The 17791-nt window shown below is 49.7% G+C and overlaps 1 protein-coding gene across 3 annotated transcripts in view; it reads left to right on the top strand.

The window, feature by feature from the left end:
- Positions 1-12328, top strand: part of LDLRAD3 (low density lipoprotein receptor class A domain containing 3) — a 232808-nt gene extending 220480 nt beyond the window's left edge. For all 3 annotated transcript variants that reach the window (XM_025452484.3, XM_049096369.1, XM_049096370.1), the window contains 2 exons: positions 8599-8944; positions 9329-12328. In XM_025452484.3, coding sequence (XP_025308269.1) covers positions 8599-8944; positions 9329-9545 — 563 coding nt within the window. In that variant the 3' untranslated portion in view covers positions 9546-12328. The remainder of the gene's footprint in view (positions 1-8598; positions 8945-9328) is intronic.
- The last annotated feature ends 5463 nt before the right edge of the window (positions 12329-17791 follow it).

Here is a 17791-nt window from a genome sequence, read left to right as displayed (position 1 = left end):
GCATTGGACCACGTGGTCCAGTTACTTCATCTGCCTGGGTTCCCATTTCCTCTTCTGTAACATGGTCTGCTTCATAGGCTGGCGTACACGCCATTACAAACTACACAGGCTGGATGGCTTAAAACACTAGAAGGGTATTTGCTCGCTGTTCTGGGGGCCAGAGGCCCCAGATCAGAGCCCTGGCAGGGCTGGCCCTTGGTGGGGGCTCTGAGGGGAATCCATCCGTGCATCTCTCCTGGCTCCTGGCGTCTGCCTACCATTGTGGACAGTCCTTGGCTTGGGCTGCACGACTTCCGTCTGTGCCTCCACTTCACACAGCCTACTCCCTCATCTGCATTGTGTCTTCTCCTTTTCTCTCTCTCAGGACACTCCTCATCGGATGGAAAGCCCACTCATTTCAAGATGGTCTCATCTTGAGAGCTCTCCCTTAGTTTCATCTGCAGAGACCCTTAGTCTAAATAGAGTCTGAGATTCCAAATGGACATATCTTTGGGGGGGACGCCATCGAACTTGCAGTAGATGGTGTAAAGGATTATAAGAGTGAATATAATACAACACAGAAGATGCTGCCAATAGGGCAAGAACTGCTGTCATCGTGATAATATTATTATTACTGTGTTTCCAAGTCCAAAGCAAATATGGTTGGTGGTGATGGTTGGTATTATTAATGTTCTTATTTTGAATCAGGAGTAGGGTACAGGTCACATGGCAAATAGTGTTTCTCTGCCCGGCCCTGGACTTTTCCCCATACCTCCGAGGGTTGGTGCTGGGAACCCGAGGCAGGGGACCCTGTGGAGTCTGAATGCCTGGCTGACGAGGGCTATGTGAGCCATTGAGGGTCCTTGGTTTGAGAACTGAATTTTACAAGAATCACACAGTGACACAGACAGGAGGCTGAAGATGGAAAGAGCCCCACGAGGCAGTTTGTCTTCCTGGCCTGGGCGTGGATGTGGCTACGCAGATGGAGCCCAGAAGCAGAGGCTGGAGAAACACCACATGGCAGAAATGGACCACATGTGCTGGCTCTGTGTGGACAGAGTAAAGGAGAGAGATCAAGACAACCCGAATGCTCAGACCCAGGAGAACAGATGGCTGAGGGAATGACCAACATCTGGGAGTCTGTCCTAAGAAATTGCATCCGTGGCCACAGGTCACTAATTTATTCAACAGCTGTGTTGAGCACCAACGGTAGAATGGTCGAGAAAGCGAGCCTGGTCCCACCCTCGTGGCTCTCACGGTCTGTTTGGTCTACCTGTGTGTTGCTGGAGCGTGGCTGGTAACAGCAACAACAACAGCAAAGACCGGGAAGCCACCTACGTGTACCTCGGCAGGGTGTTAGTCGTAGCTGTGATGCATCTATAGACTGGGATCCAACACAGCTACTCGTTAACAAAGGTGTGGGCAGGTGGGGAGAGATGTCCGTGCACGGAAATATCTGCACGGCAGGAACAAAAGTACTTGTGTGTGTGGACGCACGTAGAGAATAGTTTTGAAGGGTACACCCTGCAGATCAAGAAACTACGGCCAGTGAGCCAAGATGCTGCCTGTTTATGTAAATGAAATTTCATTGGGACACAGCCGTCCTCTTTCGCCGGTGGAGCTCGTCTGCAGCTGACTTGGTATGACAGCATGAAGCTGAGTGGTCGTGACTGAAGCTGTGTGCCACGGAGCATGAGATATCTGCTACCCAGCCCTTGATGGAAAAAGCTGGCCAGAAGTCTACACTAGACTACGTTCTAGTAGGTTTGGAGGAGGGAGGGCAATGAACATTTCTTTTCTTTTTTTTTTTTTTAATTTTATTTATGATAGTCACAGGGAGAGAGAGAGAGAGAGAGAGAGGCAGAGACACAGGCAGAGGGAGAAGCAGGCTCCATACACCGGGAGCCCGACGTGGGATTCGATCCCGGGTCTCCAGGATCGCGCCCTGGGCCAAAGGCAGGTGCCGAACTGCTGCGCCACCCAGGGATCCCTGAACATTTCTATTTTGCATTTAAGTTTAATGAATTTTTAAAATTTTTATTTATTTATTCATGAGAGACCCTGAGAGAGAGGCAGAGACACAGGCAGAGGGAGAAGCAGGCTCCGTGCAGGGAGCCCTATGCGGGACTCAATCCCGGGATCATGAGATCATGACCTGAGCTGAAGGCAGACACTCAACCACTGAGCCACCCAAGTGCTCCTTAATGAATTTTTTTTATCCCCTACACACACACTCTTAATGAATTTTCATAATCAGAAAGTTCAGTTGGGGAAAAAATAACAAAAGCATACAGGACTCACAACACCTAATTTTGAGACTTACTGTAAAGCCCTGTTACCAACACACGTATACGCATGAAGGTTGGTATATGGTTCAATCAGACAATAGAGAATCTAGAAATAGACCCAGACTTGTATGCTCAATTGATTTTCAGTGCTAAGGTAATTCAATAGGAAAGCATAGGCTTTCAGAAAACAAATGGTGCTGGAACAATTGATTATCCAAAGGGAGAGGGGCAGAGAACATTAAACTTCACTTCGTACCATAAACAAAAATTAATTTGCAGGTGGATCCGAGAAGTAAACGTAGGAACTAAAGCTGTGAAGCTGCTACTAGGCAAAGGTTTCTTGGATAGAGTACAAAAAACAGGACGTAAGAGAGATCATGAATACAATAGACTTCATAAAAAAAAATTTTTTTTAAAAACACTCACCTTCAAAAAGACTCTATGAAGTAGAGGAAGAGACAAGCCACCAACCGGGAAGAAAATACTTGCAAAGAGCATTTCTGGAGAAGGGCTCGTATCCTTGAACATACAAAGGATCCTCGCCTGCTCACTAGGTAGTCAACCCACCAGATTTTAAAATGGGCAAGAGATTTGAAGAGACACTTTAGCAGGGATGCCTGGGTGGCTCAGGGGTCGAGCATCTGCCTTCGGCTCAAGGTGTGACCCCGGGGTCCTTCATCGGGCTCCCCGCAGGGAGCCTGCTTCTCCCTCTGCCTGTGTCTCTGCCTCTGTGTCTCTCATGGATAAATAAATAAAATCTTTAAAAAAAAAAAAAAAAAAAAAGAGAAGGACACTTAAGCAAAGAAGATCTCCAGGTGGCATATCAGCACGTGAACAGAGGCTCGACATCATTAGCCCCCGGGAAATGCAACGTAAAACCAGCCAGCCACCGCTTCACACCTGCTAGAAGGGCTGCGGGTGAAGACCAGCCCCCTGCAGTGCTGGTGAGGGTGCAGAGGTCTGGGGGGAGGCAGGATGCTGGGGCCACCTTGAAGAAACGGGCAGAGGTTCTTATAAAGTTAAACATACCCCTCCCCTGCGATCCGGCGGCCTCACAGGAAATAGGAAAATGTACATCCGTGCAGAGACCTACACTCCAGAAACTGGAAACAACCTGGTTCCCTCCATCAACATGAACTGTGATCCCTGCATGCAACGGAACATGACTCCACATTCTGAGGGAGGCGGTGCTGATACCCAGAAGAGTGGGTGAACCTCAGAAGCATCATGCCAAGCGGAGGAAGCAGATGCTACAGGCTACGTCCTGTATGATTCCAGTGACAAGCCTTGCTGGAAAAAGTGAATCTGTCTGGACAGAAAACAGAAGAGTGTTTTCCAGGGGCGGTGAATGGACTGCAAAGGAGCCCCAGAGACCTTCTGGGGAGGGATGCAGAGGGACGGCTGGAAAGGTTCAGGTCTCGTGTGTGATCGCAGTTATGCAGCTGGTCGTTCTGTGAAACTCCTCTAACCACATATTTTTAAAAGGGGGCATTGGATTGTGTGTCAACTACATATACTTCAGTCAATCTGACTTTTTATTTTATTTTTTTTAAGATTTTATTTATTTATTCATGAGAGACACACAGAGGCAGAGACACAGGCAGAGGGAGAAGCAGGTTCCCTGCGGGGAGCTCAATGCAGGGCTCAATCCCAGGACCCCAGGGTCACGCCCTGAGCCAAAGGCAGGCACTCAACCACTGAGCCACCCGCCCTCTAACCTGACTTTTTAAGATACGTAATCTGGAGTAAAATAGGCTTTAAAAGGCACACCGGAGTTGATCTTCCAGAAGAGTGGTAAGGAGTCTTTTGGAATGGGCAGTTAACATTCCAGAACAGGACTCCAGAGGTGAGGTGGGAGGCATTGGTGCCATCCTTGGGAAGTGTGAGCCAGTGGGGGTTCTCGAATGAGTGAGTGAGTGAGACCCCGAGGGGTCCTCACGTTACAGGGGAAGGCAGAACGAAAACAAACTGAGACATCCCCTTCAGGCTAGGCCGTACCACAGGTGGTGGACAGTAGGCATGGTTTTAGAAGGGACAACACACGACAAGGAGTAGAACGTAGGAAGGGTCAACACATCTCCCTTCACCTCCATTCTCCACCTTGCGAGCTACCGGCGTTACCAGTTCTGTGTGTTTGCCTAGAAATAGTGCATGTGATGAACTTTGCTGCTTCTCACATATCAACGTATCTTTCAGATTTTCCGCACAAGTATATACAGAGCTGCCCTAATTTTGTAAACAGGTGTGGTATTGTATGGACGCGCCATGGTTAGTTCGGGCCGGCCGCAGCTGGTAGGTAGATAGATGTTCAGGTCGCTTCTGATCTGTGTGCTATTACAAGTGGTGCCTCAGTTCATACTAATATTAAAAAGCGATTTCTCGTCTGTGTGAGTCTGTCTATTAAATAGAATCTTGAGAGCGGGATGGCCGGGCCAGAGGACACGTATGTTCTTATTTTGATGTGTAAACCACCACCCTGAGTTGTACCGGTTCACCCTCCCTCCCCCCCACCAGCCGTGCGTGAATAATTTACACCTATTTTCCCAAGACCCAGGGGGCATAGTGGGAACTCCAGCTTTGCCTTTGCCAGTGTGGTAGGTGAGAAACTGTATCTTACAGGAAATGTGATTTGCTTCTGGAGGAAGGACTATTTTAGAAGCCAAGGAACACCAGGTCTCCAGCGTCAGCTGCCCTTGGGCCTCCGTCAGGCCAGCCCGTGCCTGTGAGTTGGAAAAAGGTGCTCGTCCTCGGGACCCTCGACTGGCATCTGCAGGAAAACTGTTGTGATCACTGCAAATCTGCGATGGCTCTGAGGCAGAGGACAGCCTGGAGTCAGGACAGCGCGGCCTGCTCTCCCACAGGCAGCAGCAGGAGCTCCTGGCGGTTTTGTGAGCGCGCTGGTCTCTGGGCGGTAACCAGATCGCCTGCAATTAGTGCCGTGGAAGCGGCAGCAGCGGGACAGGAATCCAGGCCGTCTGACAGTGGAGCGTGAGGGCATCAGCTTGAGGGGCGGCCAGAATAAATGGAAACTTCATTATCCGTGGATTATGCACTTAGAACTCAGGTCCCAGGCAACTCTGATATTAGTAATTTGGCCAGCGGGCTCATTAAGCTCTTAAGAAAAGTGAATCTAGTTAATGAATTAATACAAGATGACATTTTACATACAGAGCAAGAACGAGACCAGGCTCCACTGAATTATGGAACATCATAATTTCTCGTGTAAATGTGATTGCCGCTTCTCGCCTGCCAAAGTGGGCAGATCTGGAGAGAACCTGCTTTCGGAGACGTAAATGAGACTGTTAAGATTTGCAATCATTTCATATCCCATTCATTTTAAAGCGCTCCCTCTTGCACGCTTAAAACTTCGAGTGGTTGCACGGAAGTCAGTGTCTTAAAATTTCCGGACCTGTTTGTTTCCTGAAGGCGGTTCCACCGGCTTTTCATTTATTAGGAGACACATCTCTCTAAAAAGAAATGCACTCAGTCCCTACTCCCTTCTCCATTCTGTGCCCTCACCAAGGGGACTCTCTCCCCGCCTCTGCCTCTGGTCCAGAGAAGTTGGGGAGGATAAGGGAAAAGAACATGAGCACTCAGAATTAGCATTAGCCAGTTTGGAATGATGGAAAGTTCTAGAGACGGGTGGCGGTGAACGTGAATGTACTTCATGCCACTGGACTCTTAAAAATGGGGAGAATGGGAAATGTTGTAAGCTATGTATATATTTTACCACAATGAAGAAGCAAGAAAAGAGACACCCGGGTGGCTCAGCAGTTGAGCATCTGCCTTCTGCCCAGAGCGTGATCCTGGAGACCCAGGATGGAGTCCCATGTCGGGCTCCCTTCATGGAGCCTCCTTCTCCCTCTGCCTGTGTCTCTGCCTCTCTGTCTGTGTCTCTCGGGAATAAATAAATAAAATCTTTATATAAAAATAAAAAGTGAGAAAACCTGGCCCTAACTGAGGGCAAACCTTGGCCAGGCATAGTATTTTACCCTATAACCCAGGAATCCAGGACCTGGCTACTGTGATTCACCTGCCGCCGCCGCCTCCCCCGTTTTAAACTTAGAGGGCCTGAGGCTCCCAGGAGCGCAGCCACTTGCTTGGGCAGCAGCTAGAAATGATGGCCCCAGGACTCAACCCCTCGACTCTGTGCTGGAGACCACAAAATAAAGAGGATGTTTTATTTTAAGCCTGAGCTCTGAAGCAGAACACACACACACGTGCATGCCTGCTCCCATCCAGTTTTTAGTCCACTGCATTGAAAGCAGACACGACTCCAGCAGCACCCCCAGAGTGCCACAGCTCACTGTCTCCGAAAGAGTCCCAAGCCTGCCCCCCCACACACACCAAAGGTCTGCAGCGTGCTCTGCATTTCTGCATTTGGTCTAGGACCTTTCTGTCATCATCGGAAGCATGGCCTACAGGAGCATCGAAGCTTCTCGCCCCTGTTTGAGTGTGGCCGGAAAGGGAATGAACATGAGGCCTGGAGCTTGAGGGGGAAGGCTCTTCGTTTGTCTGCGATTGAGGGTGTTTTGAGAGTCGAGAGATGTTTCGATCAGGAAAGGAGAGATCGCCAGTTTCCCAGCGCGTGGTTTTTCTGATGGACAAATACCTGGGTTTGAGGCCTCGCTCCTCTACTTGCATCTTATGTGAACTTAGGCAAGTTAATTCACCTCTGAGTCCATTTGCTGTCTGGGAAATAGGACTGATAAAATAATAATAGGACCTGCCTTACTGAGGTGCGCCAACACACAGGTATTTTTCGCACTGAGTTGAAGGCATGTGTTGAGTGCCCGCTCTGTGTCAGGCCCCATCCTGCGTCCTGGGGATACTGTGATGAATGGGACAGGTGCACGTCTATAAACAAGGGATCAGTGAAGCTTGGCCCAGCTCCAGGACACGGGGCCCGAGCAGAAGGCGGTCGCTACGGCTACTACTTCACATCTGCATTTTTCCTGTATATCCACTGAAACCTCACAGCTTCAGAGGGAGGGGGAACAGGCCCAGGAAGTGGCCACCAGATTTGCTCACTTGGGCTGTGTTTATTCTTCCAACTGGGCCACGACAGTGGGTGGTTGTGGTTCTTCTGCAGAGATGAGAGGTCCCTGGCTCTCTGAGGAGGGACCGAGCTGGTTTCCTGGGCCAGCCTGGGCCGTGTCTTGGTTACCAAGTGTGTCCCACTGACTGGGAAGCCCTTCACCTGAGTATTGGGAGCATGGCTTATTAGTACACTTGGAGAGGAGGGTGTTGGCAACCTAAGGGGGTAGGATGGGTCCCAGACTTTTGCCTGAAGGTCTTAGAGGGATGCTTGCAGGTTAGCTAGCGGGTCTGGTTAGAGGGCGCAGGACACACAGTGTGAGGGACAAGCCTCTGATGTCAGACCACTGGGCTCAAATCACACATGGCTCTTTACCTCCTAACTCTGTGACCCTCATCAGGGGGCCTAGACTCTCTGAGATTCACCTTCCTCATTTTAAAAAGAAGGCAGTGACAGCACCTAATTCCTAGAGTTGCTGTGAGGCAAGCAGAGGGGATAAAGCACATGTTTGCCTGTTTTGAGCACATACCACATGGCACCGTGTGTCTGCTCTTGTCCTGAGTGCCCCATCACTATTCGCTGATTTCATGCTCACGACAGCCCAGTCAGGTGGGCACTGTTACTATCTCTGTTTTATTGATGAGGAAGTCACAGCATGGAGACGTTGCCACTTTACAAGGGGCACATAGTAAGTTCCAGAAGGCACAGAAGCTGGGATTGGAACGTAGTCTGGCTCCAGAGGCCGTGATGGTAGCTTATGCTGTGCTGTGCTGGCTCTCAATCTGGAAAGCCTGGCATAAGGCCTGGTGTAAAAATAAACACTCTGCAGACATGAGGAACCCGGATGCACCGACCGGTATTCCTCAGATGTTATATTACAAACTTCTGGTGAGTTTCTAGCAAATTTCCAGCCCTCCGCAACCATTAATCCATTTTCTGTCTTTATAAATTTGCCTTTCCTGAACATTTCATGTAAATGGTATCCTACAGTACTTGGCCTTTTGTGTTTGGCTTATTTGGCATGGCGTAACGTTTTTTGAGGTTCATCCATGTTATAACACATATCAGTACTTTTGATGGCCAAATAATATTCCAAGGTGTGGCTTTCCCACATTTTACTTATCCCTTCACCAGTCCCTGGACATTGGTGTGGTTCCCACCTTCTGGCTGCTGCTGTTGCGAATTACGTCGCTACGAACATTTGCATCCATTCCCTGGGACGGACTTGAGCGGAAGAGTAAACCAAAATGCTAACTAACCTCTCTCCTTCTGTCTCCCCTCTGGGTTTCTCAGAACCAGGCAGCGGGCAGGTGTTTGTGACGTCAGAGAACCAGCTTGTGTACTACCCCAGCATCACCTACGCCATCATCGGCAGCTCTGTCATCTTCGTGCTGGTGGTGGCCCTGCTGGCGCTGGTCTTGCACCACCAGCGGAAGAGGAACAACCTCATGACGCTGCCTGTGCACCGGCTGCAGCATCCCGTGCTGCTCTCCCGCCTGGTGGTCCTGGACCACCCCCACCACTGCAACGTCACCTACAACGTCAACAACGGCATCCAGTACGTGGCCAGCCAGGCCGAGCAGAACGCATCGGAAGTGGGCTCCCCACCGTCCTACTCAGAGGCCCTACTGGACCAAAGGTGCGTATGCCGGGTAGCAGAGGTGGGGGGAGGGAGGTTATTGATGGGGAAAGCAGAGTATGTGCCTGCACCTGGGATCCCAGGGCTTGCCAGGAGCCTGCCAGTGGTTGATCCCAAACAGTGGGGGCCCCCTAGGCCCCAGGGCCCCTCGCTGGAGCGGGGCAGCCTCCACCCGGGCCCCCCAAAGCCCCCCATGGGTCACTGCCGTCGGGCACGTGGCAGCACCGCACACCGACCGTTTTCCGGTCCCTTGATCTTGGTGCAGGGGCAGGGGTCCCCCGAGACCTCGGATGGCCGTCCTGCGGGGTGGGCAGCAGCAAGCCGCAGACAGGACCTGGGCTCCTGACCCCCGGCCCCCCACCGCCCCCGCCTCTCCCTTTGCAGACCCGCCTGGTACGACCTCCCTCCGCCGCCCTACTCCTCGGACACCGAGTCCCTGAACCAAGGCGACCTGCCCCCCTACCGCTCACGCTCCGGCAGCACTGACAGCGCCGGCTCCCAGGGGGCCAGCAGCCTGCTGAGCGCCGACGACAGCAGCCCCCCCGACGGCGCCGCGGGCCCTCGGGACCCGGAGCCTGGCCAGGCCGCTGCCCGCGTATGAACCCGGCACTTCCAGAGTCCACGTGGGCTCATCTGCTCCGACTGTTACCATCCTGACAACGCCCGCTCGTGGGAAGCCCCTTGGGGCGCCTCCAGGAGGGATGTGGGGTGTCAGCATCCCTCCTTTCCCCTGCCCGCCCCCTCCCCGCCCCAGATTTCAGGGATAGTCTTTAGAGGGAGGCCTGGCGTTTCTCCGGCCTCGGGGTGACCTGATACACGGTGCAGCTCTGCTGGGCGGCCACTCGTCCGTCGGGGCCCAGGATCACGACCTCACTCGTCACCTCGCCCCTCTGCTACTGGCGGCGTCCCGCCAAACAGGCAGCCCTAGATTGCAGGTGGGGGACAACGTGGTGCTTCCGCATCGTGTCGCATGTTCCGAAGGGCAGGAGACGCTGGACCGCACTCCCGGGGGGCCGCTACCTCACAGCTCCGTTGGGGTTTGGGCCGATGATCGCCCAGGAGGCCCTCAGGCTGGCCGCCCTGGCACGAATGCAGGTGAGCGCCACACTCTGCCCGCGCTGTCCTGCAGGCCGCCCTCGTGCACTGGAGGCGGCGGCCCGAGGACACGTCGGCCCTGACGTACACCCTTCAGCCATTGGCAGTGCCGGTGTGGTTCTCTGACCGACTCTGAAACCCCCGACTCTGGCCGGATTCGGGCTTTAAAAGCTTGCCCAGGAATCCTCACTGTGCGTTTTCTCCGGCAGCGTCTGGCATCAGCCTCATCCCAAAGTAGGCAGGGAGCCCCTGCCATAGATTCATACGCGTACTCAGCTCCTAACATGCCTGGGTCTGCTTCGGTCCCCAGTCCTTCCCTGGCTTCTGGACTGTCACTGCAGCCCTTTCCCCCAGCTGTGACCTGCCCAGAGCCAAGGGGTGAGGGCCCAACTTGAATTGGCCAAAAATTGGGTCTGGTCCACACCCGGCCTGTCTTGCCCACTCCTACAGCCTTCCACACTCGCTTCCTACGTGACTGTAACACCCAGAAGTCGTTTTACCTGTGCATTTGGACCTGAGGCCACTGTGGTTTCTGACACACCCAAGAACCATATTCAGTACCTCCCACCAGAGCTCCTGGCTCCCTGTGCTGCACACACTCCCCTTCCCAGGGCCCAGAAACCAGCACCCTGATTTAGGGTTAGGGTTAGGGTTAGGGTTAGAGTCAGGGTCAGGCTTCTTCTGACTTGCCATAGTTCCTCCTCTAAAAGACGTGGACAGTAGACAATTTGGAGTCAAGATTTGCCATTCGGACTTTTTTTTTTTTAATCTCTTAGAAATGCATTTGAAACAGTGTGTTTGTTTTTTCCCTTCTAGTTAAGGGATTATTTATATGTATAGGAAAGCTGTCTGTCTGTTTGTTTTTCCCTTAGTGAGGTCCAAAGAGAGATGCAAACAGAGATCACACCTTTGTCCCGCTAAGCCTTGATACGAAGTCACACTCCCGGCTGACCCGTGTACCAGGCGTGTGTGCATTGTTGCACTTTGAGTTATTATTTATCGAGTTCTTGAAGGATGCAGAAAGAGGGATGCCTTTCTCCCTCGGTTCAGTCTCTGTGTTTATGCTAGCTTTCCTCTTCTTCCTCTGTGGCCAGCCCGCCACGGGGCCCACTCCCTGGAGAAATAGTGGGTAGAAGCGTGGGCGTTAGTTGGCAAGAAACCACGCTTGACCCATGGGGGCGCAAAACTGGAACCAGGTGGGACCAGTCCAGGCAGCTCTCACCCCTTCAGGACTTCTTTCCACAGTAGAAGAAATTTTCAGCCACCTCCGTGATGCACATTTTAATGAAGCCTGCAGGAGTGGGGGACGACGTGGCATTTAGTGATCCTATTCTCTGGACTTTTTTTTTTTTTTTTTTAATCCAATCCAAACTGTGTTAGAGGAAAGCTAACCACTTGGCGATTTCTTTTTTTCTTTTTTAAGTTAAAAAAAAAGGAGCCTAGTTGCGTCTTTCATTTTTTTAAATAACATTTGAGTTATTTTCCGAGTAATCCAATAAAAAAAAACTTTTGATGGCAGCCAGAGTGTGTTAGGAACCCTGGCTGAGCATTTCATCTCCTGTGAGTCAGAATGGCTTTATTTTTTCTCCCTTTGATGGGCCCGTGCTTCTTTCTGGTATTTTGGAAGTTGTTTAGAGGAAGGGATTCTAATTTTAATTAATTGTGCAGTGAATTAATCTCACTCGCTTTTCTGCTTCCAGGCATCTTAGGAAAAACAAATGGTCTTAGTAGATAAGAAAGCCTATTAATGTTTTTTTTTAAATAAACACAGGGACATTTTTATTATAGATGTGATTTTTTTAATGAATCTTCTTAAAAAATATATAAATAGGACACCAAAGCTGCAGGGATATTTTTCCTGTTTTTTTGTTGTTTTTTTTTTTTTTTTTAATCTCCCTTCTCTAGATGGCAAATAAGTGGCCAGCAATATTTTTTTAACTCATTCCATCCAGGATATTTTTTAGACATTGCCTAAATCTACACCAAGCAGAAAACCATCGCTGCTCTTTTTTCTCAAATGAGACCAGCAAGTTCTTTTTATTTTAGAGTTAAAATTCACATCACAGTAACCTATGGCTTATCCCCTGACTCAACTCCCTACTCTGAAATTGACTTGTTTAAAAAAATGCTGCAAAATGGTTGACAAATAGTGTGCGATGTTCAAAGTTGATGTAAACTGGAAAGTTTGTGTGGTTGCTTTTTGTGTTTTGGCTAGGTTTTGGTTTGGGTTTTTGTTTTTGTTTTTTTTAATTTTTATACTTTCAAATAAACTTGCAGTTTCATTCTTTCTATTGGTGTGAATGTTTCTTAACCCATGTCTGGCCTCTGTGGCATTACGAAGAGTGAACGGTCACATCTCATGGCTTCTGGAGTGAATTTATGCTATCCTAAAATGAGAAAAAGGAAGAGTATAGTGACGGGACCTCAAAATATGGTGATAGCTTGTGTGGCTGAAATACAGAAGTGAAGTCACGGACACCAGTTAGTATCATGGGCCCCCAGGATGTCAGTTCAGAAGATGGACATTAGTTTCTGTCACTAGGATGCCATTTGAGGGAAAAGGACAAGTGACTGTGACAGCTGAAACAGGTTCTGACCACATATTCAGGGGCACTCAATAGCCCTTGCACAGGTAGGCTGGTCATTAGTTTTGAATCCCATTGGCTCAGACTGGCCCCACCAGTGATGGTAACTTCTTTTTATGCTTCTCTTAGTCTCATTTTGGAACCATGTGCTAATTGATGCTACATGAATAGTTTCCACAGAAAGTCAAGATGCCCAAGAGATCACCCATGAACAGGAGAAATAACCCTGGCCTTGGCCAAGATTGAACTCCACATGGATTTCTAAACATAGAATGCACAGAACTAAGGTTTAGGTCATGCATTCGTCCCCAGGGGTCTCAAAAAAGAAGACTGGGCTATCAGAGAGTGGTATCCCAAGTATATGCCAGGCCATGTCCTGCCCCAAGTGGTCTAGGGTAGACCTTCCCAAGCAGTTGGTCAAGGTTTGTCAAGATATCAACTCCTCATCTCTGAGAGAACCATTCTTTACTGGGTGGCAGGATGGAACAATTGAAAAGCACTAATCTAGAGCAAAAATAAGTAAACATTTTGTGTAAAGGGCCAGATCCTAAATATTTTTGGCTCTACAGCCATATGGTCTCTATAGCAATGACAAAAGCAGCCATAGATGATAAATAAGTGGGTGTTGGTGTGTTCCAATAAAACTATTTATGTAGGGATCCCTGGGTGGCGCAGCGGTTTGGCGCCTGCCTTTGGCCCAGGGCGCGATCCTGGAGACCCGGGATCGAATCCCACGTCAGGCTCCCGGTGCATGGAGCCTGCTTCTCCCTCTGCCTGTGTCTCTGCCTCTCTCTCTCTCACTGTGTGCCTATCATAAATAAATAAAAAATTAAAAAAAAAATTTAAAAAAAAAAAAAAAAACTATTTATGTAAATAGGCAGCTGGCTGAATTTTAGCCCATGGGCTAGAGTTCCCCAACCCTTGATAGAAAAGAGCATTCCATGGGCAGCCCGGATAGGTCAGCGGTTTAGTGCTGCCTTCAGCCCAGGGCATGATCCTGGAGACCCGGGATCAAGTCCCACGTCGGGCTCCCTGCATGGAGCCTGCTTCCCCCTCTGCCTGTGTCTCTGCCCCTCTCTCTCTCTCTCTCTCTCTCTCTCTCTCTCTCTCTCTCTGTTTCTCATGAATAAATAAATAAAATCTTAAAAAAAAAAAAAAGCATTCCTACATTGGATTCATGAATCCAAACCTCAGAAGCATCCTAGAAAAGAAAAGGTATGTTAATGGCCTGGAATATTAGAAACCTTGAAAATGGCGCTAATCTCCAAAAAAAATTAAAAATAGAAGAAGCTATGAGACAAGCAATTCAAGGACCTGTAAAATTAATTTTAATTGACCCTATAAGCTCTTTTCCAGTGAATAAGAAAATAACAAGATCAAGATGAGTAGAGGCTTTCCCAATGAGGTCCTCAACATTAGGTTTGAATGCAGAGGTCCGAGTCAAAAAATTACTCTCACTACGGATTCTTTAACATGATAAACTGACACAACAGTCTGTCTTTTAGAGAAAAGTCCATGGGAATGAGTGCTCTGAGAAGTATTGTCCATATTCTCCACTTAGCTTGCCACCCGGAGGCAAGGCAGTAGATTCAAAAGGAAAACTATTAAAAACAAGGAGCTTCAGATGCCTACCGTGGAGGTGTGATAAGTGCCCCCAGTGAGATCCTCAGGAAAGATGTCAGTGAGAAGATGTGCTGAGTCCCTTGACATCCTATGGTTAGGAAAGATCATAGGATCACCCCCCCCCAATAACCCCCAAGTGATAGAAATCCAAGTCACAACATGCTTAATTTTATTAAGTTTTAGAAGATATACTGGCTAATGCAAGTAAGTCCAAGGGTATGGAACTGTTGGTTTCAGGTTGAGCTGGATCTAGTTGCTCAACAGCTGTCATTAGGAATCTCTTTCTCAGCCTGAGAGCCCTGCTTTGCCCAGCATGGATGTCAGGGCTTTACATTAGGTGGAAAAGAGGATCCCAGAAGATCCAAGTTTGCAATCTTAGAAATAGAGGTACTGTCTCTCCTGGAGTCCTAGAAACCCCCTTAAATGGAGTTATGACTGGTCATCCTTGGTCATATGACCACTACCATGAGTGGGGATCAGTCTCTTGATTTCCAGAATTCCATGAAATGGGAAAGGGATGACTCCTAGTGGAGAGGCTGGCAGTAGACAAAATATCAACGTGTCTACTATAGAACCTCACCAAGAAATGGGGCCCACAACTGACTGGCACACTTTCTGGTTCACATAAGAAAATGCATATAACTACAAGCTTCAGGCAACACGGGTTTGAAAGGAGCAGAAGCAGTGTTACGGCGACGATTTCAGGAGACAACAGCCTTTCTCGAAACATGGGCAAAGTCAGTGTCAAGCTACAGGTATATTGGGCTTGGGTTGGGTATGCTTTTATGAGATCCTCTTCTGGGGGAGGCCACATGGATAAAGCCATATAAGAGGCATCCTACCTAAAGAAGCCTGAACTGTCTCCTGGGCTCCAGGACTTCCAGACCACTGGAAGTATAGAAATGGTGCGCTCATCCGACCAAGATTCATCTCCAGCTTGCACAGGATTTTCAAGTTGATGGATCAGAGATGTGTTCCCATTTTTCACCCTTGTTACACTATGCAAAGACTTAGGCTCAATTATGCATGCTGTTAATAAGCTTTCCAAATTAACCCTTTTATCTGCCCCCCCCCCCCCGCAACCGAGAGCTAGGATGCACTAATATCTGAGAACCACAACTTGGAAATTCGGGGACAGCTGGTGTCACAGGAGCTGAGGGGCTGAATTCTCATCACAGTAGGTGCTTGAAGGCATGACCATGGGGGACTGACATACAGAATCGGGGCAAGCTTGTTTATTGTAATACGGCTGATGCTTCAGTCGGGCTGGGGCTGCGGGCTGAGCAAGGGTGATTCATGCTAAGTTCCGGTACAAAGCCCAAGCCATTGCTGGACTTTCCATTTGATCCTGATAAGTCATCCCAATGAGCCAGCAGAGGAAAAGGCACGTGGAGAAATCTTACGGACTTTGCTCTAAAATGGAGCGCACGCAGACAACACTTAAGGGCCAGGCCTGGAAGTAGCCACACCCCTCACTCACGTCCTGTCCCGTTGCCCAGGGTCTGGTCAGTCCCACAGCCACACCTCCTGCAGAGAGGCTGGGAAGGTAGATTGGCTATATGTCCTAGAAGAACCGGAAGAGGATTTTGACACTAGCCACCTAATGTATGTTCTTACACTTCTTTCCTCCCATAAAATACACTTGTCCCTTCCCCCAAAGAAGAAACCCAGCCAGATTCCAAATCGAATCAGATTCAATGTCCAGGATCAGTGAAAATTTCTGTCCAATCCAAATGTGACTCCTCTGATAGGACAACTACTCAACCCCACATATTTTTTTTTTTATCATTTGTCTCCTTAGATTGCCTTCCTTCAACCAAATTCTCAAAATACTTGAATAACTTTCAAGTCACTCGGAATAAAAGTCAAATTGTGGTTTGCTGGACATTTACACCCTCAGCTGCCATTACCTATCCAACTTCATTTTCTACTCTTATCCACCCCCCGCTCACTGTTCCAGCTGCATTGGCCCCTTTGTTGGCTCTGGAACCCACCAGACACAACTCCCACAGGCCCTTTGCTCCTGCTATTCCTGGAACACCCATCTCCAGACACGTGCAACACTCCCTCCCATCAGAGAGCGCTCCCTCCCATCATGACCCGTGTCCTCTTAGGATCTTAACATTGCCATCTTGGGGGCCTCAGCTGTGGCCACTTGGAGACTCTTGGAAGAGAGAAATAATCAGAGCTTGCTCTTGACCAAGATCTACTTACACATAAATGATTTTGAGGGATTCCTAGATCATGGGAACTTGGAGCTTTGGGGAGTGTGTTAGAAAAGTGTAGTCTGGAAATTTAATTCGGGCCAATACTATAGTTCTCCAATGGTCAAGAGGAGAGCCAATTTAAGAAATAGAAATAACGCACGGGACCGTGCAGCACAGGACTTGGGAGGGAGGTGACACTTGAACACACACCCACGGGCGGCCTGCTCTTCCAGCGACCCCTGACGTGTGACTCCTTTGCAGAGGAACTTGAACCAGACCTTCATCTTGGAATACGTCCTGGGGTGTCAGTCTGTGAACCAGCCGAAGGGCACACCGATGTGCCTGGAGACTTCCTAGAATCGCCAATTCCTGTTCGGAAATGGTGGCATCCTTGGTTCAGAGATGAGGCACCCACATCTAGCTCAAACAGGCCGAAGAGTCGTAGAGTTATTCTAGAAAGAAAAGGAGGAGATGGCTTCCTTTTAAGTGAAAAGCAAACTGTTTAGATAACTCCTCCCCCCCAGTTGGAACTAGTTGCTGGGCAATGACTGAATGTGAGTGTCTTGACCCCACCTGCCGATTCGGCTTGAATCTAATAAGTGGCTCGTTGGAGGAGATGCCATGTGTGTGTTCCCGGTGGGTACCAGCCGGGCCCCATCGGAGCCGCTGCAGGCATCACAGGAAGAAGGGATTGGAGGTGGGGATGAGGGCCTGCACGCGTGTGGGCAGAGCCGGCGGGGGATGGCCTGATGGACCCCAGACCCACTTGCCAGCCACGCGAGCCTCATCCGGAGACAGGCAGGGAATCCCAGAGCCTACACGGCAGGTGGAGAAGCTACAGTAACTGCAACACGGTCCTGCGATGAGGGAGCCCACGGAAGGACTGAAGAGCCGTGTCTGCCCCCTCCCCCGACCCCCAAGAGTGACCTCGCTGCTGCGCTTCTGCCTCCCACACCTCATGGGAGCTCCTTTCATGGCACATTCGCCCCAGAGCCCCTCGGGGAAGGGGATTCGGGGAAGCACGGTTCCCAACCTCAGGTGAGGACGGAGTCACCGGGCACTCGGCCCACTGGGGCGACCAGGATGTCAGGCCGTGCCGTCGTTCCCAGAGCAGACCCTCCGTCCACCAGGTGAGATTCTTTTTGTAATGTAGCAAATTGGTCCAATGAGTGCAGGACCTTAAGTTCTTTGTAATTCACGAGGGAAAGGAATTTCATGTGTGACCTTTAATTTTTCTAGGTCTTCCCAATCACTGGGGTCCGCAGTTTTCAATACTGGGGAACGATCCCCTTCTATTAGTTGCTGTAACTTCTGGTGAGCCGTTTGGACAGTTTGTG

This window comes from Canis lupus, chromosome 18 (assembly GCF_003254725.2).
Source record: "Canis lupus dingo isolate Sandy chromosome 18, ASM325472v2, whole genome shotgun sequence".
Taxonomy (NCBI): domain Eukaryota; kingdom Metazoa; phylum Chordata; class Mammalia; order Carnivora; family Canidae; genus Canis; species Canis lupus.
This window is presented reverse-complemented; position numbering and strand designations above follow the sequence as displayed.